The 24,801-nt window shown below is 38.6% G+C and overlaps 1 protein-coding gene across 2 annotated transcripts in view; it reads left to right on the forward strand.

Annotated features, from left to right (window-relative positions):
- Nucleotides 1-24,211, forward strand: part of Snx3 (sorting nexin 3) — a 145,960-nt gene extending 121,749 nt beyond the window's left edge. Inside the window, exons 4-5 of one of the 2 annotated variants that reach the window (XM_053788417.2) lie at nt 13,135-13,269; nt 22,630-24,211. In XM_053788417.2, the coding sequence (XP_053644392.1) occupies nt 13,135-13,240 (106 nt within the window). In that variant the 3' untranslated portion in view covers nt 13,241-13,269; nt 22,630-24,211. The remainder of the gene's footprint in view (nt 1-13,134; nt 13,270-22,629) is intronic. The other variant, XM_053788408.2, reaches the window with a different exon arrangement.
- Nucleotides 24,212-24,801: the final 590 nt, after the last annotated feature.

Below are 24,801 nucleotides of genomic sequence, written 5' to 3' on the forward strand. Positions count from 1 at the left end.
ACATACTGGCATGCAGGGAATTTAGTAATGCTGTGAGGTCATCGTAATGTTTGCTTAAAGATCTGACATTGCAGTTAAAGACAGTTATGTTGCTGTTGGCTCTGAGAAATGCCTTTGTTTGTTCTGCTGTGTAGTAATTACAGTTACTGTTTGATTCATTTAAGTCATTCAATAATAGGTTGGTATCAGAATCAATGCTTGTAATCATAAGATTTATAGTGGATCTGTAATTAGACTTAACCCTTTCAGGGTCCGTCCCGTAGATCTACGGCTTTACGTTCAGGGTCCAAACCGTAGATCTACGTCATGAGCTCAGCTCACTCTGATAAACTGTGAGTGGTAAATTTGGGCCTAGATATGAGAGAATACATCTATGTGGTAAGTGTGCACCACATAAAACAAATCCTGCAGCACACTGTGTATAATGAGACAGAAAAAACTGAGACCGTGATTTTCGATTAAAACGGCGACTTTGCAGTGTTTTTTTGTATGTTTTTTATAGTTGTATTTGTGATTTCTTGGTCTCATTTCATAGAATGGAATACATATTACAGAAATAGAGATAATTTTGATTGGTTTTAGCACTGGAAATGGCTTGAAACTGAGCTCAAAGTGGCGGAAATGTTAAATTTTTGCTGATGTTCAAGAGTAAACAAACGATCTCACACATCTAATACACGCCAGCTGGTGGGTGTAATATACATTCACAAATGTGGTGATGATATTTATACAATTATTACAATATTGCATAACAGTAAATCTTCTAATTTTTGGTGTGAATAAAAATTCATTATGTGAATAAAAAATCAAAATGGAATTTATTTGTAAAGCCTCAAAACATAACTAATGAACAGAGGAAATGTTAGTTTAGTGCCAGGAATACCTACATTGTTTATTCTGGACCCTATTTTGAAATTGGAATACAGTGGACCCCCGCATAGCGACTTTAATCCGTGCAAGAGGGCTGATTGTTATGCGAAATGGTCGATATGCGAATGAATTTTCCCCATAAGAAATAATGGAAATCAAATTAATCCGTGCAAGACACCCAAAAGTATGAAAAAAAAAAATTTACCACATGAAATGTTAATTTTAATACACAAACTGAAAAAGGCATGCACATTAACATGACACTTACTTTTATTGAAGATCTGGTGATGATTGATGGGATGGGAGGAGGGGAGAGAGTGTGTTAGTGTTTAGAAGGGGAATCCCCTTCCATTAAGACTTGAGGTGTCGAGTCCTTTTCTAGGGTTACTTCCCTTCTTCTTTTAATGCCACTAGGACCAGCTTCAGAGTCACTGGACTTCTTTCGCACAATATATCTGTCCATAGTGGCCTGTACCTCTCGTTCCTTTATGACTTCCCTAAAGTGTTTCACAACATTGTCAGTGTAATAATCACCAGCACGGCTTGCAATAGCTGTGTGAGGGTGATTTTCATCCATGAAGGTTTGCACTTCAAGCCACTTTGCACAGATTTCCTTAATCTTTGTAGTAGGCAATTTCTTCAATTTCTCTCTCCCCTCCTTCGAACCAGTTTCCTCAGGTCTGGCCTCTTGCTGTTGAAGTTGATCTATCAGCTCATCAGTGGTTAGTTCTTCATTGTCCTCCTCCACCAACTCTTCCACATCATCCCCACTAACCTCCAACCCCAAGGACTTTGCCAATGCCACAATGGATTCCTCAACTGGCATAATCCTCTCAGGGTTAGCCTCAAACCCTTCAAAATCCCTTTTGTCTACACATTCTGGCCACAGTTTCTTCCAAGCAGAGTTCAAGGTCTTCTTAGTCACTCCCTCCCAAGCCTTACCTATAAGGTTTACACAATTGAGGATATTAAAGTGCTCTCTCCAAAACTCTCTTAGTCAGTTGAGTTTCTGAGGTCACTACAAAGCACCTTTCAAACAGAGCTTTTGTGTACAGATTTTTGAAGTTTGCAATAACCTGCTGGTCCATGGGCTGCAGGAGAGGAGTGGTATTAGGAGGCAAAAACTTCACCTTAATGAATTTCATGTCCCCATAAAGTCGCTCTGCCACGTCTGTAGGATGACCAGGGGCATTGTCTAACACCAGGAGGCACTTAAGTTCTAATTTCTTTTCAGTTAGGTAATCTTTCACATTGGGGGCAAATGCATGGTGTAACCAGTCATAGAAGAAGTCCCTAGTGACCCATGCCTTACTGTTTGCCCTCCACAGCACACACAAATTCTCCTTGAGGACATTCTTTTGCCTGAACGGTCTGGGAGTTTCAGAGTGATACACTAATAAAGGCTTCACTTTGCAATCACCAGTAGCATTGGAACACATCAACAAAGTAAGCCTGTCTTTCATAGGCTTATGTCCTGGGAGTGCCTTTTCCTCCTGAGTAATGTAGGTCCTGCTTGGCATTTTCTTCCAAAACAGGCCTGTTTCATCACAATTGAACACTTGTTCAGGTTTCAGTCCTTCACTGTCTATGTACTCCTTGAATTCCTGCACATATTTTTCAGCTTCTTTGTGGTCCGAACTGGCAGCCTCACCATGCCTTATCACACTATGTATGCCACTACGCTTCTTAAATCTCTCAAACCAACCTTTGCTGGCCTTAAATTCACTCACATCATCACTAGTTGCAGGCATTTTTTGAATTAAATCCTCATGCAACTTCCTAGCCTTTTCGCTTATGATCGCTTGAGAGACGCTATCTCCTGCTACCTGTTTTTCATTTATCCACACCAATAAGAGTCTCTCAACATCTTCCATCACTTGCGATCTCTGTTTCGAAAACACAGTTAAACCTTTGGCAAGAACAGCTTCCTTGATTGCCTTTCTGTTGCCCACAATAGTAGCGATGGTTGATTTGGGTTTCTTGTACAACCTGGCCAGGTCGGCGACACGCACTCCACTTTCATACTCATCAATGATCTCTTTCTTCATCTCTATAGTAATTCTCACCCTTATTGCTGTAGGGTTGGCACTAGAAGCTTTCTTGGGGCCCATGGTCACTTATTTTCCAGAGAAAATCACCGAAAACACTGTAATAATACGAAATATTCTGATTGTATGCTTGGATGTTACCGCGGAGGCTGGCTGAGGGCGCACATTGGACGCGTCTCGGACGAAGAGCGGTGAGCTGGTTTTTGGGCGGTATGCGAGGGAAAATTTTTGCGAAAAAAGCGAGCGGTATGAGGATTGTATGGTATGCGATGCATACGGTATGCGGGGGTCCACTGTATTTTGAGCTTTGTGTTAAATTGGCCAAATTACCAATTTCCGATCACTTTATTTTGTAGTTGAAACAGTTGACTTGGCGATTTCTTGTGCTCAATCGATAGAAGCAATACTAGTGAAATAGCTAAGAATTTGGTCGACTGGAATAATGTAATTGGCCTAAAATGGGAGTCAAAGTCGGCAAAATCGCCGATTCGTAAATATCGCTGACACATCAAAATTCACGAGAGCATAATTTCGTAAATTTTCCATCAAATTTCGTACTTTTTGTTTTATTACATTCACAAAAAGATTCTCTACCATTTCATAAGAAAAAATAAAATTTTTTTTTTTTTAAAATTCTTGGACACTGGGGCACCACTTCAGATTTTGGCCTTGGACCCTGAAAGGGTTAAGTGTAAGACAAAGTAAATATTCTAAAGCTACATAATTTCTTTACATTATGTATTATTATTTTCCTTATGAAACTGTATGTAATGATCTAATAGAGTTTGCCTTACAAACACACTGTTTTCTGTTATAATAAATACATGGGAAGGTCAGGAGCAGGAATGGCCACTGTGGTGGCCCTATATCCCCCAAGAACAGCCTCTCCCTGGACATCCCTTCAAGGTGCCGTTCCAGATCCCACCATGGCTGTAGATTAATAATGTCAGCATATTTGCTGATCCCCTGTATATGTTATCTGAGTATCATAGTACCATCCATATGTTTTACATACACGACCCCTTACTAGGCCCAGTGACTAGTTTGTGTGACATCACGTGATGCCACATGAGTGCTTGGCATGTGCTACATCGGCCTCAGTTCCCCATAGGCCTAGCAGGCGACAGGACAGGCAGTTTGGGCTCTCCCTTATCACAGTCTGCAATATAAGCTTTAACACCCAACGACTTGTGTTGAACTCCAATCATCAAATCTCCACGAACCCTCACAACAATAATTGGGTTAGAAACCAGTTTGCCCCAAAGGAGCATATATCAGCATTTCAATATTTGAAATTCATAGTGATACTTGGGTTTGGGTGAATCACCCATGTATCGCAAGATCTACCGGTAATTCCAGTCAAATCTCACCCCTGCAGCTAACGTAATTAGGTGTGGGTATGTCTGGACTTACTTGGGTATTGTAACTGACCTAATTTCCCCTTTATGTGGTAGGTGAAGTATGATCCCAGTGTTGATGTCTTGATTTAGGCTGCTACAGATTCGTAGTTATATCCTTACTCGTCGATAGGGAGTTCCATTGGTCAGTTTTTACACGATAGGGTGATATCTTGTCCTTTTGTTCATAACACCTGAATGCGTACCGCAACACTACACTTATTGGGATTATACCGTGGATGATACACTCGTGTTTCTTTTTAACACTAGTTTCTTAGTGGAGATTGACTGTATTTGAGTTTTCTGCACAAAGTCAACATTTTCTTTGTTCTCACTGAGAGATTTGTAACATGTTCACGCTCTTGTGTCTGAATTCAACCTAGCTTGTCCTGCTCAAGCACCCACATTTACCCTCCGCACAAAAGAACTGCTGAGTTCAGCTTTATATACCTTCTTACTACACATTGCAACAGTATTCAATACAAAAGGGTAGGTTTCTTGTTATCTAGCTATAAATTAGAATTCCTAATAGTCCCAACTTGTAAATAAAGTGGGGCACAGGTTTTCCCTTAATTTTCCTTCTATGGAGGAAAGAGTAATTACAGTGGACCCTTGGTTATTGGCCGCAATCCGTTCCAGAAGGTCGGCCTAAAACCGAAATGGCTGAAAACCGAAATATTTCCCATGAGAATTAATGTAAATCCAATTAATCTGTTTCAGACACCCAAAAATATTAACAAAAATACATTTTTTAAAGATTAACTATAGTTTTACATGCACAAAACAATGAAAACGAAAAAAAATGACTAATGAAATGGATAAATGAACATTTAAATCACTTTTACCTATAATTGAAGAGTGTTGTTGGCGTATGCAAAATGGCGAGGAGCAGGGAGGGAGGCGAGTTTGGAGACAGGACAAAATGCTTAAATATAATGCTATTATTGACTCTATGGCTTATATATCTATCACAATTCATCTATTATGACATAATAAACTATTAATAACATAGAAACAGGATATATACTCTAGAATGAATAACATACAGTGGACCCTCTCTTTTCGCTGATCTGTTATCACAGATTTCAGTTTTCGCCGACTTTTTTCAGTATTGCCTCCATTTTCGTCAATGGTACGGAACCTGTCCAGTGCCCAGCGTGCACACAAAGCCGCCTCCCACAAACACATTATCTTGTTCTTTCTCGGTGAGTAAACATTTCCTGTGAGGTCATATGAAACATTTTGTTATAATCCATTGTTTTTGGCCCTTGTTTATTGTGTGTAACTGCTAAATAAGCCACCAAGGGCTCAAAGAAAGCTCCTAGTGCCAGTCCTTTGGTAAAGAAAGTGAGGAACATGATAGAACTAAAGAAGGAAATCGTAGCAAAGTGCCAAAGTGGAGGAGGACGAGAGAGGGGAGAATGTGTCTTCAGTGATTCTACAATATGTACGATACTAAAGCAGCATGAGTCAATAAAGGCTATAGTGCCAGCCAGTGATAAAGTGTAGCATTAACAGTGTAGCAAGTTTAGCGATTAATCGATAGAAAAAGGACAACATGAACCTAACTCCTCCAGTGTTAGTTATATAGGGCTACTGACAACACCGCTGCCTCTGCTGCCACGTTCACCACCACTATGTATGGCTTATGCTCTCAGTGGCCCTTATACACCCAACAACAGCACAACACCACTTGTGACATACATAATGACATATTTTATTCATTCTAGAGTATATGTCATGTTTCTATGTTATTAACATGGTTTATAATATCACATTAGATAAATTGTGATAGATAAATAAGCCATAAAGTTGATATTAGTGTCATATTGAAGTGTATTATCCTGTCGCCAACAATAAACTCTCCTCCCTCTCCCCTCCATCCCATCTGCCATTCAGCAACAAGAATCTTTAATATAGGTAAGTGTGATGTTAAATGTTCATTTATACATTTTATTAGTGCTTTATATTTGTCATTCTTTTCTGCATGTAAATCTATATTTAACGCTTTCAGGGTTTCCAACGTACCAGTACGGCTCACACGCCAGGGTTATTGACGTACTAGTACGCGTAAATTCTAGCGCCTTCAAATCAAGCTGGAAAAGGCTGGTAGGCTTAGATGTGAGAGAATGGATGTGAGTGGTTGGTGTGCGCGATAGAAAAAAATCTGGGACTCAGTGGTGCACTGTGGGAATGCCATTTTAGTACACCTTGCTCACCATGCCTCGCGGTAAGAAACTCCTTGGCGAATTGGGACACTTTTGTTCCACAGTGACAGTTCTAATACAGATGGAAGTGCCAGTGAAGATGAGTTTCAAGGTTTTAGTGAGGTTGTGACCGAAACTAATGACCATAATACTGGCAATAGTGAGGAAAACCCAGACAACCCTCAGCCTTCCACCTCTGCTGCTGGGCCGTCTTGTTCACGTTCAGTTGTACCAGAACGAAAGAGGAAACTCCTATTTTCCCATATCCCGGACTTAGATGTGAACATTTGTGATGATAGTGATAGTGAATATGAACTACTAGCTCTTGAAAACAGTTCCAGTAGTGATAGTGAAGTGGAATATTCTCCAGTGAAGCATCAGTATATATGACGGTACAAGTGCTCTGGTAGTGTGCCATATGCTATTCCAAGGGGAAGGAGTACAACAGGAAAAGATAGTGAAAATGAAGGTGATAGTGTTGCAATTGGGATGGAAAATGTGCATGGTGGTGGTAGTGGTGGTGCCGGCCATGAGGCACCAGCAGTGGGCCATGCTGCCACCCACGCCGCTGCCTCAGTTGATCTACAACAAAGGCCACCATCCCCCACCCATCCACCACACCAGCCTTCACAACCACAACCTCCACAACCACAAACTCCACAACCACCTGTCAATATCCAGTACCCACCAGCAGACCGTACCTGGGATTGGCAGGAAGCTGGCAATTTTGTTCCCAATCCCCATCAGTTTGATGAAAGTCAAAGTGGAATACAGCCATCTTGTACACTTGGGAACAATGCCACTAAACTGGAATGTTTCGAGTTATTCTTTGATGAACCCCTGATGGAAATTGTCAGGGAAAACGACACATTTCGATTACACATATGGCAGACTCAATACTTTTGCCAAAATAATATGCCTACACCAGTGGAAGGAGACAACAGTGGCTGAGATGTATCTTTTCTTTGCCACAATAATGCTTATGCCACATGTGTATAAGCACAGTGTCAAATCATACTGGTCAACAGACTGCCTGATTGCAACCCCGGGTTTCAGCGATATAATGCGAGCAAATCAATTTGTGCTACTGCTACGTATGCTACACTTCTCAGACAAAACCAGGCCTGACAGAAAAGACAGGTTATATAAGATTAGGAATGTTTGTGTATCTGAAACAGAAATTCCATATGTATTTTTATCCCTTCAGGAAGCGTGTTATTGATGAGTCTTTGATTCTGTTCAAAGGAAGACCGTCATTCAAGCAGTATATACCAAGCAAAAGGAAACACTTTGGTATGAAGTTATTTGTGCTTTGTGACTGCTATAGTGGTCTTGTATTGGATATTTTTGTGTACAATGGAAGTTATACATTGCAAAATATCAGGAAGTTATTGGGCATCTCTGGTGATGTGGTTAGAACAATGATGGAACCATACCTTGGTAAGGGGCATATATTATATACTGATAACTGGTGCACAAGCTCCTCACTCAGTGATTTTTTGCAAGTGAACATGACAGATGTGTGTGGCACAGTGCATGCAAATCGTAAGCATATGCCCAGGTTTGATACTGGCACTCGGTAGAGGTGAGGTGCAGGAGTTTGCTGCCAATGACATCGTGGCATTTCGGTGGCATGACAAATGAGATGTCACACTGTTGTCATCAGTTCACCCTAACGAAATGACAAACACTGGCAGGCAGAATAGAGAGATCAATGAACCCATTCTAAAACCTGCAGCTGTGATTGATTACACCTCCAATATGCATTCATTGGACAAATGTGACATGCAGATTGGGTTTGCTGATTGTGTTTGCAAGAGTTATAAGTGGTACATAAAACTCTTTATCCATCTTCTGGACATTTCCATGCTCAATGCTTATAATATGTATAAGATGAGGACCAGAAACAAACCACCATATGGCAAATTTTTTTTGTCATCAAACAAATAATATTCAAGTATCAAGGAACAGCACCTGCAGTAGAAAACCGCCCACTAAATTATCAACAACTACCTTCTCGTCTGAAGCTACTGCTTTCAAGAAAAAGGCTTAGAAGAGGTGTTACATCTGTGCACATACAAAAAAGTGCCCACAACAACACAGACACTTGTTTTATGTGTGAGGAATGTAAAACACCACTGTGCATGACACCATGTTTCAAAGACTTCCACAGGCTGCAGAACTTCTAGAAACATTCCCTGTGACTGTTTGTGTATATACAATATAGAAAAATAGTAATAAACAACATTTTATATCGTTCATTTGTGTAAACAAGTTTTGTAAACAATGTAGTGACAACAGTGTTTGTGCAGTTATTGTGTAGTAAATGAGAAAATACTTACAAAATAGTGCTCATATTGGTCTCACAGGCCATAAGTTATTTGAAAAAATAAAAAAAAAAAGAAAAAAGTAAAAGAAAATACCGGGCGACAGGCAGTCGACGATGATGCCACATGCGGCTTATTTTCTGTCAACTTCATGCCTCCATGTCTTGGTAAGTATTGATGGCAAAAATTTTTTTATAGCCTATAATGTTTAGGAAAAAAACTACATCTTTTCATAAGAATTTTGAAATTTCTCGACCCTGAGAACGAGTCTGGGAAAGGGCCTATTGACCCTGAAAGGATTAAGCTAAAAAATTTTTTTTTCTGATGACCCTTAAACGGTCCAAACGTATATATACGTTCACTCGCGCAGCGCCCCGAATACTGTATTTTGAAAAAAAAAAATTATAGAAAAAAAGAAAAATTTTTGACATGTTTTAGAATAAAAAAAATTAGGGTCAGTACATACCGAGATATGAGGCCAAGAAGTTGGCACTGGATGCTCATGTGACAGCAACATAGTCTTGCTGCTTGCAGAAGTGTTGCCGATATACCTTTTTCTATTTTTCATATTATTTTGTGCAATTTTTATGTTCTGATAATTACAATTTGTAGTAGTTCTTGTCATTTTATAACCAATCTTTGTTCTGACACTAGTATTAGGTACTGAAATTGTACTCTTATTGTCGCAAGCACACTGACAGGTGGACATTTACACCTGCCTTGGTCATTTACTATTGTCTTGGAATATATACAAAGTATTTATATGTCCCAGCAATGTTTTGGATATGTGGAAGTATATAATAACAAGGAGGAGGAGATGGAGGAGGAGGAGATGGAGGAGGAGGAGGAGATGGAGGAGGAGGAGGAGATGGAGGAGGAGGAGGAGATGGAGGAGGAGGAGGAGATGGAGGAGGAGGAGGAGATGGAGGAGGAGGAGGAGATGGAGGAGGAGGAGGAGATGGAGGAGGAGGAGGAGATGGAGGAGGAGGAGGAGATGGAGGAGGAGATGGAGGAGGAGGAGGAGATGGAGGAGGAGATGGAGGAGGAGGAGATGGAGGAGGAGGAGATGGAGGAGGAGGAGATGGAGGAGGAGGAGGAGATGGAGGAGGAGGAGGAGATGGAGATGGAGGAGGAGGAGGAGATGGAGGAGGAGGAGATGGAGGAGGAGGAGGATGACGAGGATGATGATGATAGGTAATAATGAGTTGCCTTGAAGCATGAAAAACAAAGTCCACCCCTGACAGTGACATGATAAGATGAGATAACTGATAAGAGCTGACGTTTGATGAGCATACTTGAGGGTGGGGGAGTGTGCAGCTGATAAGAAAAGATTAGAGGTGATATTTTATGAGCATCGCCCTCACTTTGTTTTCGCTGATACACAAACATGTCTGTCTATTTCTGTCTGTCAAGCTCCCTGTCTATCTATCCATCTAGCTCTGTCTCAGAGAGAGCCACAAGACTGTCATCATGTTTACTCACTTTGTCTGGATTTTTTGGGTTATCCTAGGTAATTTATACTACGTATACTTGTATTTGTGTACCTGTGAGACAGAGATAAACAGATTGAAGGAGATAGAGACAGGGACAGATAGAGACAGACACAGATACAGATATACAGAGGTAGACAGAGATATAGACAGAGATAGAGATAAAGACAGAGGAAGACAGATAGACAGACCCTAAACTTGGGGTTAACGTCACTTTCCTCTTAAAAGATGGGTGTTAATATGACATTACATCAGTGAATCCTTGGTGTTTTCCTCACTGTTTGCTCTAGCTGGCGCTCAATTTAACTGGCTCTCCCACAAGGTACTAAGTGGTCCCAGAGTTTTTTTAATACCGCGCACACCGAGTGTTAGGACCCATTCTGTGCTGACAAGGCATCTCAGGCCAATCGTGCCAAATTTGAAGGCAGGAAAAATAAAACATATATACACATTTGGGGCGCTACGCATAAGAGCGTATATGTACGTTTGGACTGTTTAAGGGTTAATACTTCTGGGTGTCTGAAACAGATTAATTGGATTTGCATTATTTCTTATGGGGAAAATGGTTTCAGTTTTCGCCGACCTCTCAGGAACGGATTAATGACGAAAAGGGAGGGTCCACTGTATATCATAACTTATGTGGAGTGATCGTGTTGGGTTTATAAAGCCCACTGAGAGCATAAGTCGTACATAGTGGTAGTGGAGGTGGCAGCAGAGGCCACCACCACTATTCACACAAACAATGTACATAATTTATAAATAAGAAATATTTACATTTTAATTTATAAAAAGAAATATTTACACTTTATAAATAATAAATATTTACACTTGCCTTGGAGATGCTGGCTATGGTTTAGGGTGGTGGAAGATAGGCAGGGCAGCATATATTGCCAGTGGCCCTATATACCTCCAAAAACATTGGAAGAGTTGGTTTTGTGTCATCCTCTTTCTATCGCTTAATCGCTTAACTTACTTGCTACACTTTATTGCTGGCTGGCGCTATAGCCTTTATAGACTCTGCTAGTTTAGTATCGTACATATCGTAGAATCCCAGAATCACTGAAGAAGGCACATTCTCCCCACTCCCTCCCTCCTTCACTCTCATACTTTTCAACAACTTCTTTCTTAAATTCCATCGTGTTCCTCACTTTCTTTACCAAAGGAACTTTACTTGGAACTCTCTTTTGGCCCATGGTTGCTTATTTTGCAGTTGCACTCAACCGCAAAAAACAATGGATTATAGCGAAATGTTTGGATGAATGAGCAGAAGTTTCCTCACTAGCCCAGAGACAGCCAGACTGACTCAAGAATGCGTGAGTGGAGGGCAGACGCGTCCAATACGGCTGATAAGCGAAATAAGGGCCGATAACTGGAATAAAATTTCAGCCAAAAAAACGGGCAATAACCAAGTTGGCTGATATCCAGAACAGCTAATAACCAAGGGTCCACTGTACTCTTGTTTAACCCTCACTGTGTAGTTGATCAAAAACTCTAGCAAGGAGAGAGCCATGCATGGAGATGCCTGGTACACGTGGTTTTAATAAAGTTGTTTGCTAGGAAGGAAGAGTCCACTAGCCCCTTCTGGGAGGGCTAAATCCCTCAGAGGGCTGTGGAAGGCTGAGAGATGCCCCCTTTACTGGAGAATTTTCTCCATGCGGGACCTCTTGCTGGTTCGGGCAGAGTTAAAAATCTTAGGGTCCTTTATGTGCATTACATTTTTACATAGTGTGAGACGGACATGAGGGATGTCAAAGTGTTTTGTGCCTCTTGTTATGCCTGTGTGTTCTGTTGTAGCTGTCTAGAAGTTTGAGCATAGGGTTTATAATGGAGTTTAATGTTTTGTATATATAGTAAACACAATAATTGTCTGTATTTTGTATATTAAGCAAGTTCAAGCTCTTGAAGAGTGGTGGGGTGTGTTGTCTGGCGCAGGAGTTTGTGATCATCCTCACCACAGCTTTTTGTTGGGTTATTAAAGTTTTAGGGTGATTGGCCATGGTTGATCCCCAAGCACTGTCATTCATTTATTCCTAGTGAATGTAGAAAGTCTCAATAAATTTTATGGAAAATACCTAGCTATTAACCCTTAAACTGTCCAAACGTAGATCTACGTCCACGTGTGGGGGGGCTCCGAACGTAGATAATTTTTTTTTTACATGCTTTCAAATTGGGAAAATCAGCGTCGGAGCACTACGCACGTGAACGTAGATCTACATTTGGACAGTTTAAGGGTTAGACATGTAGAGATTATAGGAGTGTGAAATTAAAATGCAATAATGCTTCATTTTATAGGTTGACTTCATGCTGCCTTCATTATTCAGGTGTACTGAATTTGGATCTTGTGACAAATTAAGGCTATAACTTTTATTTTTTTTTTTTTTTTTTGGGTTTTTAATTTTTTTTTTACCCCTTTTATTCCGTACTTCTATTATTATAAAGATTTTGTAGTAAATTTAACATTTACGAGTTGTAGAAAGACTTTATTGTATATATTTGTATGTTTATACTATAGTTTAGGAAACTGGCATGTGCTAAGAATGGTGATGAACATTTAGTTATAGTATAGTTGAGCATTGTTTATATGGACCCCTGTCAACTTGCAAAGTTCACTTGTTTGTTAAAGAATGGTAGGATAAGCCAAGAAAAATTTCCAGGATATGAATATTCTAAATTTGGACAAAAATTAAAGAAATTTTTTGAAGTTGTCAGGCCACTTTGGTATGTGATTAATTTCTTCCTTTAATTTTTTTTTCTTTGCACACTTTTATAATTAGACAAATTTTCCTTTCCCTCAGAGTTGCAGGGCATCCGCTAACTCAAAATGAGAAGTGTCTGCACATGTTCCTTAAGGAAATACAAATTGACCAGCACTATACACCAGGCAAAATCACTCAGATTTAGACTTAGCTGCTAGGGACATTTTTAAAGTGGTAACATTATTTTAACATTTCTATATACAGTAAAATATTTTTTTCATTGAAAGTTATATTGACTTTTCAGTTTCTGAATGTATAGACCAAGGATTTAAATTTTCAGTTATACAAATGCAGTACTTTTTTTTTATTCCATAATGGTCTTTGGTGATATTTTTTTTATTTTGATATGATTTATTGTGCATTAGTCCTTTCCTCACTTGTGTAATTTAGGTGACTTGTAATTTTGTTGAAGCTTCAAGGAAACCAAGTACGTAATCCTCAAATATTTTTAAAGCAAGATGTGAAGATTTAAAAGATCTGTTTGATAATCAAAAAAAAGTTATGTAGAATGACCTATATAAAGATACTTGGAATCATTGCATGGATTAACTTCATTTAAAAATAATTAAATCACAATAAACTCGATGAAACTTGATTACATTCCTGTACACCTACAAACACTTCAGTTTTGTAGCAAATATATACACTGTATAGTTAATCAGTTAAAATTTAAATAGTACATTTGGGATTCTCTTAAAATCCCAGGACATTAACCACAGAAACTCCATTAATCTTGTTCAAAATGCCATTGATATATAAGAGTTGATTTTGATGCCTGTTGCATATTTAGTTGCAGTATGCATGAAAAGCAGCGAGTTGCCAGAATAAGTAAAAAATAAATTTGGTAATAGTTTCTATTAGCCATGAGAGAAAATAAAGCAGCATATTAGTCAAAGAAACATAACTGGTTATAGAATGTTGACATTAAAAATGAAAATAGCACTTGCTTTTCCCTGACTGCTTGTGTTTGCATGTTGCTAGTATAAGTATTTCCTTTTACTGATTTGAGGTTAATATGTATCCAGATTTTCTTTCTTCAGTCTAATGACAACCATTATTTTTTGTTTTGAAATTTAAAAAAAATATTAAATGAGGCATTTATTTTTTAATTGACTACAAGTAAATTTGACACAAGTTGTCTTGAACCATTAATTGGCATGAGCAAGGTTTAAGAACCTTAGATCAGCTGTGCTGCATATATTAACATTTATATTAGCCACTTGTAACCATATTGTGGCAATCAGATGGAGTAGGAACAAATTGGTCAGTAATTTTTGCTTCCAATTTCATGCACTGTCTTGTTAATTTAAAATGATAGACAATGGAACCTTGGTTTTTGTTTTTAATTCGTTCCAGAGAGTCTGATGAAAATATTCAGTGAAAACTAAAGCAATATTTCCCATAAGAAATAATGTAAATCAAATTAATCCATTCCAGACACCCATAAATATTAGCAAAAAATACACATGAAGAAAATAACTGTTTTACATACAGAAAACAATGAGAAATAAATCTTTTTCAACACACTGGCCGTATCCCATTGAGGCGGGGTGGCCCAAAAGGAGAAACGAAAGTTTCTCCTTTTACATTTAGTAATACATACAGGAGAAGGGGTTACTAGCCCCTTGCTCCCATTTTAGTCGCCTCTTACCACACACATGGCTTACGGAGGAAGAATTCTGTTTCACTTCCCCATGGAGATAAGAGGAAATAAACAAGAACTAGAATGAAAATAGAAAACGCAGAGGGGTGTGTATACATGTGCTTGTACACCTATGTGTAGTGTAGTAGAAGTAGCAAGACATACCTGTAATCTTGCATATTTATGAGACTGACAAAAGACACCAGCAATCCTACCATCATGTAAAACAATTAAAGGCTTTAGTTTTACACTCATTTGGCAGGACGGTAGTACCTCCCTGGGCGGTTGCTGTCTACCAACCTGCTACCTAGAATGAGAAATAAATATAAAGCACTAATTATAATGGATAAAGGAACATGTAAATCAGTTTTACCTTAATTGAAGGCTCTTGTTGGTATGTGGTGCGTGGATGTAGTGCGGATGACAAGAAACAGATGATTGCTGATGTTATGAATGAAAAGAAGTTGGATGTCCTGGCCCTAAGCGAAACAAAGCTGAAGGGGGTAGGGGAGTTTCGGTGGGGGGAAATAAATGGGATTAAATCTGGAGTATCTGAGAGAGTTAGAGCAAAGGAAGGGGTAGCAGTAATGTTGAATGATCAGTTATGGAAGGAGAAAACAGAATATGAATGTGTAAATTCAAGAATTATGTGTATTAAAGTAAAGGTTGGATGCGAGAAGTGGGTCATAATAAGCGTGTATGCACCTGGAGAAGAGAGGAATGCAGAGGAGAGAGAGAGATTTTGGGAGATGTTAAGTGAATGTATAGGAGCCTTTGAACCAAGTGAGAGAGTAATTGTGGTAGGGGATCTGAATGCTAAAGTAGGAGAAACTTTAGAGAGGGTGTGGTAGGTAAGTTTGGGGTGCCAGGTGTAAATGATAATGGGAGCCCTTTGATTGAACTTTGTATAGAAAGGGGTTTAGTTATAGGTAATACATATTTTAAGAAAAAGAGGATAAATAAGTATACAAGATATGATGTAGGGCGAAATGGCAGTAGTTTGTTGGATTATGTATTGGTAGATAAAAGACTGTTGACTAGACTTCAGGATGTACATGTTTATAGAGGGGCCACAGATATATCAGATCACTTTCTAGTTGTAGCTACACTGAGAGTAAAAGGTAGATGGGATACAAGGAGAATAGAAGCATCAGGGAAGAGAGAGGTGAAGGTTTATAAACTAAAAGAGGAGGCAGTTAGGGAAAGATATAAACAGCTATTGGAGGATAGATGGGCTAATGAGAGCATAGGCAATGGGGTCGAAGAGGTATGGGGTAGGTTTAAAAATGTAGTGTTAGTGTTCAGCAGAAGTTTGTGGTAACAGGAAAGTGGGTGCGGGAGGGAAGAGGAGGGATTGGTGGAATGATGATGTAAAGAGAGTAGTAAGGGAGAAAAAGTTAGCATATGAGAAGTTTTTACAAAGTAGAAGTGATGAAAGGAAGGAAGAGTATATGGAGAAAAAGAGAGAGGTTAAGAGAGTGGTGAAGCAATGTAAAAAGAGAGCAAATGAGAGAGTGGGTGAGATGTTATCAACAAATGTTGTTGAAAATAAGAAAAAGTTTTGGAGTGAGATTAACAAGTTAAGAAAGCCTAGAGAACAAATGGATTTGTCAGTTAAAAATAGGAGAGGAGAGTTATTAAATGGAGAGTTAGAGGTATTGGGAAGATGGAGGGAATATTTTGAGGAATTGTTAAATGTTGATGAAGATAGGGAAGCTGTGATTTCGTGTATAGGGCAAGGAGGAACAACATCTTGTAGGAGTGAGGAAGAGCCACTTGTGAGTGTGGGGGAAGTTCGTGAGGCAGTAGGTAAAATGAAAGGGGGTAAGGCAGCCGGGATTGATGGGATAAAGATAGAAATGTTAAAAGCAGGTGGGGATATAGTTTTGGAGTGGTTGGTGCAATTATTTAATAAATGTATGGAAGAGGGTAAGGTACCTAGGGATTGGCAGAGAGCATGCATAGTTCCTTTGTATAAAGGCAAAGGGGACAAAAGAGAGTGCAAAAATTATAGGGGGATAAGTCTGTTGAGTATACCTGGCAAAGTGTATGGTAGAGTTACTATTGAAAGAATTAAGAGTAAGACGGAGAATAGGTTAGCAGATGAACAAGGAGGCTTTAGGAAAGGTAGGGGGGGGTGTGGACCAGGTGTTTACAGTGAAACATATAAGTGAACAGTATTTAGATAAGGCTAAAGAGGTCTTTGTGGCATTTATGGATTTGGAAAAGGCGCATGACAGGGTGGATAGGGGGGCAATGTGACAGATGTTGCAGGTGTATGGTGTGGGAGGTAGGTTACTGAAAGCAGTGAAGAGTTTTTTACGAGGATAGTGAGGCTCAAGTTAGAGTATGTAGGAAAGAGGGAAATTATTTCCCAGTAAAAGTAGGCCTTAGACAAGGATGTGTGATGTCACCGTGGTTGTTTAATATATTTATAGATGGGGTTGTTAGAGAAGTAAATGCGAGGGTCTTGGCAAGAGGCGTGGAGTTAAAAGATAAAGAATCACACATAAAGTGGGAGTTGTCACAGTTGCTCTTTGCTGATGACACTGTGCTCTTGGGAGATTCTGAAGAGAATTTGCAGAGATTGGTGGATGAATTTGGTAGGGTGTGCAAAAGAAGAAAATTGAAAGTGAATACAGGAAAGAGTAAAGTTATGAGGATAACAAAAAGATTAGGTGATGAAAGATTGGATATCAGATTGGAGGGAGAGAGTATGGAGGAGGTGAATGTATTCAGATATTTGGGAGTGGACGTGTCAGTGGATGGGTCTATGAAAGATGAGGTAAATCATAGAATTGATGAGGGGAAAAGGGTGAGTGGTGCACTTAGGAGTCTGTGGAGACAAAGAACTTTGTCCTTGGAGGCAAAGAGGGGAGTGTATGAGAGTATAGTTTTGCCAACGCTCTTATATGGGTGTGAAGCATGGGTGATGAATGTTGCAGCGAGGAGAAGGCTGGAGGCAGTGGAGATGTCATGTCTGAGGGCAATGTGTGGTGTGAATATAATGCAGAGAATTCGTAGTTTGGAAGTTAGGAGGTGCGGGATTACCAAAACTGTTGTCCAGAGGGCTGAGGAAGGGTTGTTGAGGTGGTTCGGACATGTAGAGAGAATGGAGCGAGACAGAATGACTTTCAAGAGTGTATCAGTCTGTAGTGGAAGGAAGGCGGGGTAGGGGTCGGCCTAGGAAAGGTTGGAGGGAGAGGGTAAAGGAGGTTTTGTGTGCGAGGGGCTTGGACTTCCAGCAGGCATGCGTGAGCGTGTTTGATAGGAGTGAATGGAGACAAATGGTTTTTAATACTTGACGTGCTGTTGGAGTGTGAGCAAAGTAACATTTATGAAGGGGTTCAGGGAAACTGGCAGGCCGGACTTGAGTCCTGGAGATGGGAAGTACAGTGCCTGCACTCTGAAGGAGGGGTGTTAATGTTGCAGTTTAAAAACTGTAGTGTAAAGCACCCTTCTGGCAAGACAGTGATGGAGTGAATGATGGTGAAAGTTTTTCTTTTTCGGGCCACCCTGCCTTGGTGGGAATCGGCCAGTGTGATAATAAAAAAAAATAAAAAATAAAATTATTTTTAATACCTGTCATCTCCCACTGAGGTAGGGTGACTCAAAAAAGAAACACTTTCACCATCACTCGCTCCATCACACTTGTCAGAGGCATGCTGATACTGCAGCTCAGATGCCCCTCCAAACTGCAATATATCTGCTCTTCATTCAGAGTACAGGCACTGTACTTCTCACCTCCAGGACTAAAGTCCAGCTAACTGGTTTTCCTAAATCTCTTCATAAATGTTACCTTGCCTACACTCCATCAGCACATCAAGTCATAAATACCACTTGGTTCCACTCTTGCCTAAGATGCTCACACACGCCTGTTGGATGTCAAAGCCCTTTGCATACAAAACCTCCTTTACACCCCTCCCCTCAGCCTTTCCAAGGATGACCTCTACCTTGCCTTCCCTCCACTACAGATTTTATACACCCTCCAAATCATCCTATTTTGCTCCATCCTCTCTAAATGTCCAAACCACCTCAACCCCTCCTCAGCCCTCAGGATAATACTTTTAGCATTCCTGCACCTCCTAAACTTATTATAATCTTCATTATTTATTATAATTATTATAAGAATTATAATTTATAATTATTAACTATATTATTATTAATTTAAATTTGGCAATTACTTGCTTCTTTTAAGTTATTGCTGTTGCAACAGTCTGCAAACCTCAGTAAAGTAGTTTTTCCACGTGTGTATCATGATGGACTCAGCTGTGTTCACTCAAGCTGCTTAAATTTTACCACTCTGGACTATTAACTTTACTGACTGACTCTGGATTACCTGGAGGTTATTCCGGGGATCAACACCCCCGCGGCCCGGTCCATGACCAGGATTGGATTGGTATGTTTATTTCAAGAAAATCAGATGTCTTACTAATCTTGTTAATTGGGTAGTTTGCTTCTCTACACTACAGACTACTGCTTCAATTTTCAGCATCATAAAAGGTTCAGAAACTGGTTGGCTGGTATTCACACGACTGCTCCTTTGCATGCACTGCTGGTGAGCTCCTCCTTTGCTTGCATTGCTAGTGAGGAGCTCCTTTGCTTGCATTGCTGGTGAGGAGCTAGCCAGTGGCATTGAGGTTACACTAGAGCCGAGTTACCAGTTTGTTAGTCTCCCAAGGACTCCACTTGTTTCCAGACTTTCTCTATTCTAGGTCCATACAGAAATCAACTCGGTTGAATTATATAACTAGTAAGTTATCCTTCTAGAATCTCCCCATTGTTGAGGTGCCATATTAAGGTGATTGGATTGTATATTCTCTTGACAGCCAGGCTGCTTCCCACCTCTACACATCTCTACTGTACTGTACTTTTTACTGTGTTGCAGATCTGTTTAATAACATGTATTAATTAATTAGTGTTTAATTCTACAATATTTAAGCAAAAATAAACAGTACTGATGTAAAATATTGGATATAAATTCGCTAAACAACCTCAGTTAGATTCCGAATAATATGGCTCAAGAATAACTCTCTGCTCATAATGTGGGTTTCTGTGAGAAACTGTTGAATTTTCAGGATCCTGTTAATGCACGTGTACTAAGTGTAGGCTTTTCTGTACAGGGGGGACCCTTCAAGAGTGGTTCCTTGACGCTGGTGAAGGGCTCTTGATCTAGGGAATTGGATCTGTACTCCAGTTCCCTGAATTGAGCCTGAATGCCTTCCATCCCCCCCCCCACAAGTGCTATATAATCCTATGGGTTTAGCGCTCCCCATAATTATATTTTACAGGGGGGAGAGTCAGATGGAGGGGGGCATGAAGATTGTACAAGTGATGGTTTTATAATGGTTAATTGTGCCCTGATGTACCCAACATTAGGCTAATGCCTTCTACTGATGGTGAAGAAATATAGTTAAAAGTGAAGTGATTGAAAAACTGAAAGGCAGGCATTAAAAGATGTTATGTTGTGAGGCATTATAGTGCATGTGGCTTAGCCACTGTAGATTGACACCTCGATATGTGTAGTAATGATGAAGTAAGTTCCAGAACGGTAAACTGCTTGTTAAATGGTTAACAAGTTTTGAGAGAATCTTGTGTAGTGGATTGTTAATTTGGCTTTTATTCTTTTGTTTATCTTTAAGAGGCCCCAGAATCTACTCAGTACACAACAATACTATCATCTAAACAAACATTTGTCTTGATAACATGCCTTTTCCTAGAGGCATATAATCTGTTCCACTTATCCACTTGCCATATGTTATGCAGTACCATGTGTATTTTGGTATATCCTTGTGCCTAAAAGATGTGCTTATAAAGATTTCTGTAATTACAATTATAAGAGGCCATTATCATGTATATTTGTGACAAGGCTTACTTGTTTTATTCCTGGGGTGCTGTTCCTACTTTGCCATTTTAATCCCTCACCGGAATAGCATAAAAACTTTGATTAGTCTTCCTATGAAATAAGCCTCTTTATTCTTGCGCATTAATCTTGGTGTATAAGCATTCATCAGAGCCACCTTCATTCCATCACACACATTTCACATGCTAGTACGTATTTTAAACTACACCACACTCATTTTTATCATGTTGCTTTTATTAAATTAATGAGCCTGATCATTCCTTGCTATTGCTTTTAATTCTTCATATTCCTTTTATCATTTTTCACACCATTCCTTTTTTTTTTTTTTTTTTGCCTTTTTATGTGGTTTTTGTCTTGCACAAACTTAACACATGAAATTTTTAATTTAATACTGGTATTTTTGCTACTTTAAACTTTTACTTTGTTTATCATGGACTTTTATCCATCCATCACTTAACCTTTTGAGGCACTGGCAGGTACAATTCTGAGATCTGATTTTTTTTTTTAAGTAGAGAAGGTGAGTTCCCAACCCAAGCACTTCACCATTTAGCATGATTTGTAGTGGGCTTATCATGTCAGTCTTCCATAAATTTGACATGCCATGCCCAGTAATTTTACCTAGCATTGATGATAAAAGCATAATGAATACTTGGTGATACTGAAGGTCATCCCACATGTAGAGAAGAACTGGAGTCCTCATCAACAGTATGTACACTAGAGGATGAAGGGTACCTTATATAGGAGTGACAGGTCAGATGCAAAGCTGCATTGGGCATCAGGTGAAAATCTACAGTGGCCTACTAGGCTATGAAAGTAGAAAGTCTGAATAGTAATAAGCTCATAAAAAGATTGACCAGATATAAAGTTGGGAGGCTCGTATTTAAGAAGGGTCTGTCAAGTATGGTAATGTTGTATTACAAAATGGCCTAGGTCATGCCAGTAGTGGGAAACCCAGCCTCATTGCCAAATTAGCTTACAGAAATACATGGTCCCACTCCTAGTAGGTCATGGATAGTATAAACATTCAAAAAAGTGTTAAGTTTGTAAAATAAGAAGGTAAATGTATTGTCTACTGGTCTGTACTAGGCAGATCCTTCTCAGATGCAACCTATACATTATAATTGTCCAACTAATTTTTATAGATGCTAACATTTTTAGCTTCATAGGCACACTACTGGCATAGGCCAGCAGGCTATTTTGTATTTTTATATTACATAACCTAAGAGCAATGCTTTATGCATACTAACCCACGTTCAGCAGGTCTTTCTCAAATATAACCCTCTCAACTTTATATTTGTTTAATCTTTTTATAATCTACCCAAGGTTTTAGCTTCGTTGACTTCACTGGCATGGCCCAGTAAGCCACTTGATTTTTGTCTGCTCTGTTGCCCCTTTGCAAGGTGCCTGCTTCCCTCTGATGTACATAATACTGATGTGCATTCCAGTTAGGAGTTGTAATATACAGTTCCTATCCATTACTTTTTTCTTGTTTACATGTATAATATTCTTAAGCATTTTTTTCATTTTGCATGTTCTCATACACAATAACTTTTGATTTGCATCTGAATAATCCTTTGATATTTATTGTCATGTGCCATCAAAACATAGGGAAATGCATGATTTTCTTCATGCTCATAGCTGCATTTAATGCATTGCTCTTATTTCGCTTAATTCTGAGGTAAAAACGTAAAATGCATGTTAAAATAGTGTGACTAAAGTTAATCATTGGGCAATAATTTTCATCACGAGTAAATAAAATTTTCATATGCTGAGATACTGTCACTCTTTCACAAAAGGTGTTATTGAATTAAGAATTTTAATATTGTAACGTATTAATCCTTAGATGAGATGTACCAGATTAAATTGTGATGTGCACAATTTAAGTTGAACAAAACTGCATGTTGTGATGCAATTTTTATTACTTACATACTGTAGGCAATTGTTAAGTAGCTGTTAACATTTAAAAATGACTGCTAGAGTCAAGAGTAAATACCCTATACTAACCTCACCCTTCCTGTGTGCCTTTCAGAATTGCAGGACACCCTCTTGCACAGAATGAAAAGTGCCTACATATGTTCATTCAAGAGCCAGTCATTGACAAAAACTATGTGCCTGGCAAAATTCGCAACACGTGAGTCTGCCCAATCTTCCTCTTAGTTAAAGTGACCAACGTGGAAGCTTTGTGTAACCATCTGATAAACTTTACTGATGTAGTAATGTTGAAGATTGGATCTGTTATATACGAGGATGAGTTTTGTTTATCAGTTATGATTGTACCTTTTCCCAACATTGGGATGCTCATCAATGCCACTGAATATTTCTTAGTTTACTGCTCTAGCTAAGTCACCCCTATTTCCTAAGACTTGCATATTCATAACTACTGTGACAGTTTTTTCATTTGTCATATACGTATTTCAGCTAATTTAGATGCTTGAATCACCCACATTGCTCTGAAATACAATAATACTGTCATTTTTTCTTCCCATATATTGCAGATCTTTTTATATTTAACAAAGCAACCAACCCAATGTAAGAGTAGGCGCACTGGGTATACTGAAGCTGATAGTAATTGTTTTTAATTCACAAAAAAATAAATGACTGCTTACTGATGAACACACGTCATTTGCTCTTGACATACGTATAGTGCTAAAGGCATAAGACATAAATCCTAAAAGTTGAAAATACATCTCTGGCTGAGCATGCTGATATATTTCCCTTGTATAAAGACATTACCATGAAATATTTTGTGTAAATGATGGTAAGACTCGTGTGTTATGGGTTTCAAAGGTGCTTGGTCATTGCTTTGAAACAAGTTCTCCATTTAAGATCTTAATGTTTATTTTAGTTAAAAAATATTATTGGATACTTGGCAACAATTATAATGTAGTTATTTTTCAAGATGCAAACTCTTACATTTTAAGATATGTAAAATTGTGGCTTTGATCCAAGACCTAAACTATTTTATCAATAATGTATTTAATAATCCATAATTGTTTAACTCGCCTGAAACTACAAAGATTTAGTTTTTTAACAGGACTAAACTAATATAGTACACATAGATATATTGTTATTTCTGTATAGTATTCTGTTGACCAGTATAGAAAATATGGGGATATATGAATCCTGTTAAAAGTAATTTATGATTTTTTGTGGTACTGTAACTCTCAGGTTTGAGTTTTTTGATCTACATATCTTAAACTTAGTCTGAACTTTTCTATGATTTTGTCACATGTATGAAGGTTTGGGAACATACAAGTGGACTGGTACGTAATCTTGCCCAGGTTAATTCTAATGGAATAATTTAGTAGTTACTTCTCATTAATGGTTGTAATTAGCTGCTGTTAACATTTGTTCAGGTTAATAAGTAGTGGTTTCATCCAGTTGTTTGAGGTCTGGTGTAATATTTTCCTGCAAAGTTATTTTTAAAATTTCAGCATTTACTGTTTGTTACTTTAGAAGTTAATTATAAGCTGTTTTAATATTTACATGTGAAAAAATCATTATCTCTGGTCATGCTGTGGTGGTCATTATACTGTGGACATCCCAGCAAAAAATTGAACAAAATGTGATATAATATCAGTTACCTTTATCAATAAATATCACTGTGTTTATACTGTGTGTGTATTTACCTCTTTTGTCTTTATTAAAGGTAGCTATCCCTGTAAAGGTTACTAGCAAGATATCTTTGAACAGAACCTTATGGGTTTGCCTGGTGTAATTATAGTCAGTAATTATCTGTAATTAATATAAAACAGCGATGTTCATGTATCATGTGTTTAGTAGTTTATCTGCTTTGTAAGTTTTCAAAATTTTTTATGGTTATTGCTCTTATCACTATCCAGCCCATTTCATTGTTACATCACTGAAAAAATTAGGTTAATTTTATCTTCATTTTTTCATTGTTTACAACTGAACTTTCGTTCTCCTTGTGAGGGTATTATTGTAAGAGTTTTTAATCTTTTATTTTGTTGCCTAGTATAACTTTATAGAGTGTAAAAAGATAATATATACCTGGAAAGTACTTGAGGGCCTTGTCCTAAATCTGCACACTGCCAAAGCAAAATGGAGTGAGAAATATAGGAGAAAGTGCAAAATAAACCAAGTGAAAAGCAGGGGTGCAGTGGGCGCAATAAGGAAAACCTGTATCAACATCTTGGCCCCAGATTATTTAACATTTTGCCACAAGATATCAGAAACACTG

Source organism: Cherax quadricarinatus, chromosome 31 (assembly GCF_038502225.1).
Source record: "Cherax quadricarinatus isolate ZL_2023a chromosome 31, ASM3850222v1, whole genome shotgun sequence".
Lineage (NCBI taxonomy): Eukaryota > Metazoa > Arthropoda > Malacostraca > Decapoda > Parastacidae > Cherax > Cherax quadricarinatus.